The sequence below is a fragment of the Pyxicephalus adspersus genome, chromosome 4 (genome assembly GCF_032062135.1).
Source record: "Pyxicephalus adspersus chromosome 4, UCB_Pads_2.0, whole genome shotgun sequence".
NCBI lineage: Eukaryota > Metazoa > Chordata > Amphibia > Anura > Pyxicephalidae > Pyxicephalus > Pyxicephalus adspersus.
In genome coordinates this window covers 33,180,856-33,189,728 of record NC_092861.1, presented here as the reverse complement: position 1 = coordinate 33,189,728, position 8,873 = coordinate 33,180,856, and the positions used below count along the sequence as shown (strand labels likewise).

The 8,873-nt window shown below is 38.4% G+C and overlaps 1 protein-coding gene across 1 annotated transcript in view; it reads right to left on the bottom strand.

The window, feature by feature from the left end:
- Positions 1 to 8,873, bottom strand: part of SNORC (secondary ossification center associated regulator of chondrocyte maturation) — an 18,442-nt gene that overhangs the window by 808 nt on the left and 8,761 nt on the right. The window contains exon 2 of the mRNA XM_072407780.1: positions 929 to 1,102. Within this exon, the coding sequence (XP_072263881.1) occupies positions 929 to 1,102 (174 nt within the window). The remainder of the gene's footprint in view (positions 1 to 928; positions 1,103 to 8,873) is intronic.

Sequence of the window (8,873 nt, the reverse complement as noted above, 5' to 3'; positions counted from 1 at the left end):
GAACTGGAATGAATTTTTGATTCTGTTCCTGCTGCGATTTCCCAGTGATAGTCAACATGAGATTGGCCGACTAAGCAAGCTGACTGATTCTGAAGGAAGTCTTCAAGAACCCCCAATTTTAAAGAACGATAAGCAGGTAACCGCTAATGTCAAAGTACATTGATCTACAATCAGAAAGATTGCACCAGTTAATACCTCCCTGTAAATTGTTTGTTGCCCAAAAGTAACATTGGAGCAAAATCTGGGCACCTTATAGGTTAACAAATACTTCTGTATGATATTAAAGTGTGCTGGGTAGAATGTGAAGCCATCTTTTTCAGAAACCGTTAAAGAAGTAGTGGATCTTTCAAAAAAAAAAAAAAATGATGTGAAGCACAGTGGAAATACCCAGGAATGGATCAAAAAAAGAAATTGAGGTTTATAGACTGGCTTAATCCTCCTTTTTATCCTATTGACATGGAAGAAAACCTACAAACGTTGTAATGGGAAGAATTTTTCAGGGTACAGTGGTCATTGTCAGACACGGCTAGGAACGCCTTTTAAAAAAAAATATTTAGCAACAATAGCCTATGGGGCCAATAGTGTATATCTTTTTATTGCACATTCTTACATCAATGTATTTAGTAAATCAATTATTTAAAAAGCTATTCAATTATATTTAAAAACAATTTCCTTCTGTTTTTATCCAAGATCATCACTTTTGTCTGTAGGCAATTTTTTAAATGACTATCTAATGTTTGCCGGTTAAAATATATTAAAAAGTAAATATTTATGTGGGGTATATATATAGGTTTCTCATGACTGTATATAGATCTAAAAAATTCTTTGAAGTTATTTACGAAATTATTTAAGTTAATTTACGTCCATCAAACACATTGCACATTTAATATTTATACATATTGAATAAAAATATAAAGATGTCACATACCATCACTGTTACCCAGAGGATCCTCAAATGTGGGGTCTGGCTCAGAGGCATCAGTGGGAGCCCCGGTGACATCGGAGAAGCGCACAGATGGTGTGGTCTCAATAGGTTCTGCTCCTGAGGGAAGCTCTGGAGGATCCTGCCATACTGTGGGTGCTGCCGCCTGGGGATAGCCCACTGTACAGAATCAAACATAACATGATCATGCCACAGGAAATAGGTATGTGTAAAACATTAAGAAGATTATCTTCCATAATTTGTATTTCATTTATAAAACAGAAAAGTAATTGGTTGTTTGTCCCTAGGTAAAGTATCGTCAGAGTAAGCCAACACCTCATGTTCAATGCAGCAATACTTTAAATGGGGGATTCAAAGAAAAGGGGGAGGAATAAGGAATAAGGAGGAAGCAGGTATTTTAAGGCTCATACAAGTTTTGTATGAAATGTTACAATCACATAAATACATAGAGATACAAAAATATATATGTCCACCCGTGTCAAACCCATGTGTGTAGGCATCAACAATAGCAAACAATCAGTTATTTTCTGTAAGCAATCTTATACAATTGTTACCCTTAAGTAAGGGGGCAATAGATCCGCCTGTACTATACCGAGGGTATGACTGTATATTAAGTGGTACCTAAGCCCCTTTGGAGAGATGTGTACGAATATATCAAAATGTATAATTGTATTGATGATAAGTGGTAGTTCTGTATCCTGACTGTGAAAGCCATGTGGGTACAGTGAACTCATTGCCCCGTGCAAAAAAACAGTTTCAGATGTTGTTTGCACTTTGTGACCTGGTGCTTTATCCTTCTGGAATTAGCCACAGAAGATGGGTACAGTCATAAATGGAAGGACATGGCCAGTAACAATACTAAGGCAGGCTGTGGCATTTACGGATGTCCATTGGTACTAAGTGTGCCATGAAAATATCCTCCACACTTACAAACAGCCACCAGTCTGATCCATGAAACACACAGGGTGGATTGAGGTTTTGTTTGTGCCAAATTCTGCTCATGCCATCCAGAAATCATCAGGCCAGGCAACATTTTTCACATTTTTCTCTTCTCCAATTTTAATAAACCTGTTAGCCTCGGATGCCGATGTGGCACTCAGTGTGGTCTCTTCCTGCTGTAGTCCATCTGCTCCAAGGTTCCATGTGCTGTGTGTTCAGCGGTTGCTCCTCTGCATACCTCCGTTCTAATGAATGATTAGAATTACGGTTGCCTCTTCTAACCTGTCAGCAACATGGAACTTTCACCTACAGAACTGCTGCTCACTGGATATTTTTTCTGTTTTGGACCATTCTTTGTAAATTCTAGAGCTGCCTGTGTGTGAAAATCCCAGCAAATCAGCAGTGCTTATGCTTTTTGAAATACACGGACCAGCCGCCCAGCACCAATAGCCAAGCTATGTTCAAAGTAATTTAAATCACATCTCATAGTTTAAACTTAAGCAGGTTGTCTTGATAATGCCCCCATGCCTAAATCTATTGATTTCTGCTATGTGACTGGTTCATTACAAATTTGTATTAACAACCAGTTAAACAAGTGTATCTAATAAAGTGGCCGGTGAGGGTGTGTTTATGTATATACGAGTATTATCAATACTAAGGTCGGTCAGTGAATTGTGCTGGCAATACAAATGGCCCATTCCAGAACATGAAGCCGGGGACTGTCCAAGGGTCATAGACATATTATTATTTCTGTTGGCTCTGTACTGCCACCTAAAGCCTACAAGCTGTACAGCAGTTATCTTGTTTAGTGTTATTCCCTCTTTGGGCATTGTTAGCAGAGTAGTCAGCATTCTAACAGAACCTTTTCTAAGGCAATACTTTGTTAAATAAGACATCAGACAGAGATCGCCTTGCTTACATTTTAACAAGAACAAACTTAATAGATTTCTGATAGTGAGATGCTGGAAGAAATGGCTTTTAAGAAAAAAAAAGCATCTCACAGATAAATTTTGGGTCTGACAGCAGGCCATTGCAATGCAGTCTCACTGGGTCAGTTGGATTGTTTATTTCCAGCTAGAGGAAATTCTAGAATCTCTGACAAGGAAATCCCTGTGATAGAATTCCCCAGAAATATATAAAGCAAGGAGCCGCTTTACTATATTACCAATAACGACGTTTATTAATCTGTTAAATAAGTAATGTCATGGTATTACAATATGTTGATATAATATGTGAAAGCCAATATTTTAGTTTTTTCTCACATCAAAATAAAAGTATACAAACCCAGTATGTGAAGTATATACTGCAAAAGAAATGTACCACATGCTGATGTTTATAGGAAAAGGTTGCAGATTAATGCTGCTCTATTATCATTATTACATAAATAAATCCAAGCAGTGAAAGAACCTGAATTTGACCTGCCATCAGCCTGTTGCTGTCTCTTTAAAGCAGGGCAGGAATGTGAGAGGAAGCAGCAGAACAAGCAGCCAATCAGTTTATGTGCTGACAAGATGCACGCTGAAAGAAAGAGAAAGCAAACTGACAGTTCCTTTCCTTTCACTGTCCACTAACAGGTGATGACAGGACCAGGATGACCTGGGTTTACGTTTTTCTAATACTGGTCATCAGGAAAGGCACATTGACTCAATAGTATGACCAGCCTACAATCCGAGTCTCAAGTCAATTGAACATCTTTGGTGGGAAGTGAAAAAAAACTTCATCCTGCAAATATTTTTTGTCAATTGCCATAAACAATTGGAACCAAATAAGAACAAATATTACTTTTTATTTGTGAAGTCCATTCCTTCATGGCTGCCATGAAATCCAGAGGAGGTGCAAGAAAGAACCAACTGGAATTTTTTTTCTGTTCATTCAAAAAAATGTTTCCCCTAACTTTTCTAAACAAAAAACGTTTTGTTGATAATGTAACGTCATTTCACTTTTTGGTGGTGTTGTACAATTCCAGAATGATCAACTGTTAAATAAAATACTTTTCCTTTTTTTTGTGCAACAAAGTAAACTAACCGAATGAACAGAGTGATGATTTCATATTGTTTGCAGAGGTTGTAATTTAGGAATAATTTATTCCTGGATCTGGAAAGGAGTCAAGGTTGTTGAGACTACATAGATTGATGGTGCTACCAACTACATGCTGTGAGCAGGAAAGATGGATTTCATTCTGGGACAACATGACAGCAATAGAAGGGGCGGCACTATTTTACTAAAGCTTACATTTCCTGCACAAACAAGCATTGTTTTATGTTGACTGGGACCTACCAATAAGATGCTTCTTGTCTTTTAGCTTGCAACAGTATCTCCACCTTGGGCTGTCCCAAGGGTCCTTGTGCCAATTGCCATGAATGGCTTTCTGACCTTTGAGAGAACATGCTTGCCCTTTGGACTTGAAAGAAGATTGGACCCCTGGAATTGCCCAACAGGTTAACCATCCCTCACCCTGAGTCTCACAGTGGTGAACAAAGCCTGGCAAGCTCAGACGTTCCAGTAGAAACCCTGTTGGGCCATGAAGTGTCCATGGAGACCTTCACTGGAGGCCTTGACTATAAGTTGGGTTGTGAGTTGGGTTTGGAGCCTACAACCTACATACACATACATACACACACACACACACACACACACACAAAATCAAAACTTATATGTGAAAAGAGACACCTTTAACAGATAATATCTATAAAAGAAAAACACAATAAAGGTAATGCTGCAAAATGATAAATCTCAACTGAGAAAAAGGCATTCCAGGTCCATCACAACAATTTTTTTTACAATCCAGCAGTATGCTGACATGGGGCAGTCTAAAGATAACAGATTGTAAGCCATTGAATATCTTTGATGAACCCAAAATGTTTTTAGTGGATTAAAACGGATGGTTCCCTTGGGCTTTAAATGGACTTTTGTTACCTTTATAGATGTGTTCCCTATAAAGACTGTTATTTATGTAGAGTAAGCTAAAATATGAAAGCCATCTAAACAGTGGTCATTGGGGATTCAACTATTATTCATTTTTTTTTATATAAAATGAACACAATTATTCACAAACTGCTCTTAATTCACAAGTATGTTTACTAGGGATTAAAATGCATTCGTAAGATTAAAATAGGATTTAAATTATTAGATCAGTGCTGTCTTGTCTATTTAGGAATCATATATTCTTAAGTGGAAAAATATATACTAAGTATTTATCCACACACAATATTTTGCAACAAAATGTAAAAACAAAACAAAATCTAAAACAAGCACGTCATATTTTCCAATATGTTTGCTTCAATTGAACAGATTCTGAGGTTCGAGGAACTGAAGCAGCTTACTGCATTTCACACCCAAGATTTGATGGTGGTGATGACTACTTTATGACCTTTGGAAAGTGAACATATTTGAAAGTTTGGAGCAATATTATATTACACTTCATTATTTTTGTTAGTGCACATCTAATTGGGTGACAGAGGTGTCTGACTTTACTCCAGTGGCTGTATTGTATCTAACTGTAATTATCAATAGGCTGCAAACTTTTTTTTTTTTTTTTTTTTATTATACTTGGGTTGTTTGTATTGTTTGTACAATGCCAAAAATGGCATTGTTTTAGAATCATACAGCATACGTTTTATTTTCCTTCCTTACTTAGCTTTACCTAAAGTGTCTAAGAATGAATCTACTCTTCTAGCTCAAATCCAAAGATTTTTATCCATACTCAGGAGCCTGTGATAGCGGTATATGAGGGGGTGCCGAGATGTTCCTGGCTTTGCCCAGAAAGAAGAGAGCCAGAGTTATGAAATAACAGATTTATTCAACATCTTCCCCCTGAGACTGATGCACTTGGTACAGCATAGTTGCAGCTTTTCTAGACCGATCAAATAAAAGTCCTTTGGTTGGGCTGCAAACGAGCTCTCAGCAGCATCTTTGACATCAGAAATGTCCTCAAAACATTGCCCCTTCAGCTGTCCTCAAAACGTTGTCCCTTCAGGTGGTTCCTTAAATTCAGGAACAGATGATAGTCCGAAGGGGCCAGGTCAGGTGAGTAGGTGGGATGGTGGACCAATTGGAAACCCGGGGTGTTCAATTTGGCAGCCACAACATTGGACATGTGCGCAGGTGAATTGTCCTGCAAAAAAAGGATCCCTTTGGTCAACTTTTCATGGCATTTTATCTTTATTGCCTGGTCCAGAAGGTTAGCATAATACTGTCTGGTGATACTAGAGCCCTGAGATAGGTAGTCCAACAGAATACCGTCTTTGTCCCAGAAAACAAATGCCATGACTTTTTTTGGCAGATTTCTAGGTTCAGAACTTCTTTGGCCGCGGGGACCCGCTGTAGCACCATTCCTTTTACTGTTCCTTGGTTTCAGGATCATAGATGTGGAGCCAGGTTTCACCCTCAGTCACTAACCTAGCCAAAAAGTCCTGTGCAGCTTCAAAATGGGCCAAAACGGCTTTGGATGCTTCAGCTTGTTCCTTCTTCTGATCACTGTTCAAACATTTCGGCACCCACTTGGCCGAAAGCTTGGGCATGTCTAGGATAGTGGTGGTGATAAACCCAACACATTCCCGTGAGATGTTAAGTATCTGGGCTATCTTTTTTGCGGATATTCGCCGGTCCTCAATAATCAGCTCATGGACAGCATCGCAGGCTGCCAGGTCAGTTGAAGTTGGGGGGCGCCCACTGCGGTGCTCATTTTCAACGGTGATATGCCCAGTCTTGAAACAAGATATCCAGGTTTTGACAGTGCTGTAGGAAATACACTTCTCCCCCAGTGTTTGTGACATCTCACAAACATCTTATTTGCACAGTGACATACTAAGATATTAGGCTGTCATATGCCCCCAAACTCATTTATCTATTTCATCTGGAAGGGGGCAAAGCCAGCACCCCCTCGTAAAGTCAGGGAGCTGACAGAACAGCAACTATAGGTGGCCTCTTCTAGTTCCGTTCCCATGGCCTACTCTGCATAGCTCCCAACTAAGCCTCTTTTGAAATCAAGCCTCTTGTCCTTCGTTCCTGCTCTTTTTTTTTTTTTAATCAAAGGTGCATTACCATTTTATTTACCTTCAATAATATAAAATCTTTTTTTAATGGTTGAAAAAGTAGAAGTAAGAAAAAAAAAGACATTTAACTAACCCTACCTTTGCATAATAATTCTTCATTGTATACATAACAGAGGGGCCAAGCAAGGTTCCTGAAAGAAATCCCTATTTGCACATTCTCAGTGGGACTGGCTCTTCATTAAAGTTGTTCATGAATCAGGAGGCATACAAAGCATGCCAACACATTCCACTTTTTTCTATTGACCAAAAAAGAGATTGGTATTGGTATTTTATACAACTTATAAGGCTACACCTGTTACCTTTTCAAACCAGAAAGAAAAGGACTATGTTATTGCTATGATATATTAACATTTTAGAAGCTTTTTTTTATCAAGACTCATACACATTTTATACATCCTGCACTTTGCTGTGATTGTAGGTAATGTTCAGCACCTAGGACTGTATCCTAGCACCTACAACTTTTAATTACATAAATTCTCACATTTAAAAGGTAATAAACTAAAAAATACTCAAAACAGAAGGTTCTCATTGCGAAACACAATATTAACAATGAGTGATGTTAAGTCTATATTATTGTATTCCTCTTTATTTAGGTTTAACAGTCTAAAGCTGCGTACACACGTCAGATTTTTCTCGTCCGATAATCGGCATCGGCCAGATATCGGGCGAGAATCTGGCGTGTGTACAGTCGGCGTCGTTCATCATCCGTGGATCCGTCCTGGCAGATCCACGAACGATGAACGACCAGCGATCCTAATGCAAGGGAAGGGGGAGAGCGCGCAGCAGGGTGCCGCTCCGTCGCTCTCCCCCTCCCCTCTCCATAGAGCAGAATGGTCTTGTATGTACAGCACCGTTCATGCATCGTGTAGTCCTGTCGTTGGAAAGGATCGTGAAAGATCCTTTCCAACGACAAGAATTGCACGTGTGTATGCAGCTTTACAGTTTCGTTGAGATAAGTACAGAAATTATGCGGAAGAATTGTATGCTTATAAGAGGGTTAAAATAGTTTCAGCATGTAATAAAGATTGCTTTAAAGAAAAGCTAAATGCTTTTCAAGAAGCACAGAATATAACTAGGTATTTAAGCTTTAAAATAAAGATAACAGACTGTCAGAGACTGCCTAATGGATTAAGGAAGGAAATATTTTTTCCCGTTGGAGCAATTTGAACCAGGATTTTTTTTGCCTTCCTCTGGATGTCTATATAGGGTTTTATATCTGGGATATGTTTACCTTCCTAGTGGTTGAACTTGATGGACTTTTTTTCAACCTGACTTACATTTTAACTATGTAATTATTAACACACAATTATTTTCTGTTTGATGCAGTTTACCATCACCAAAGATGTTGGGTTTTCTATGGATCCAGAGTTTGCACATATACCAACCTGTATGTGGGTTGTTGGGAGGAGTGCCAGATCTTTGGAAATACAAAACCAATGAAATATTTTCGGTTTCCTATTATCTTAGACATATAGACTATCTGGTTTATTGTTGATAAGATTCTGGATATTGATCTTAGGAAAACATACATTAATGGCAATGATTAAAAAATACATTTTCTGTTAGAGGCTACTAGTTGTCACCCCCAACTTATTTTTAGGGCAATCCATAGGGGACGGTTTGTTCCGACATTTGAGAAAGAAACTTGAAAATGACAGATTTATAGAGAGGGGTTATTCCCCTAAACTAATTGATGATGGTAAGGGCAGGTTTACTGCCTGGGCATCAGTACACACTGGTATAAGCACCACAACCTTATAGCCAGTGCGACAATAGCCTAAAGATCATAATGAACAGAAGACAGAATACAAACAAGTGCAAAAAATATTATAAATCCATAGCGAGGACAAGAGTGGTTTCTCCACTACTTTTAATCCTAATTTTTCTATCCTCAGTAAAGATCTGATTTGAATATTGTTTTAACAAATTTTTATACA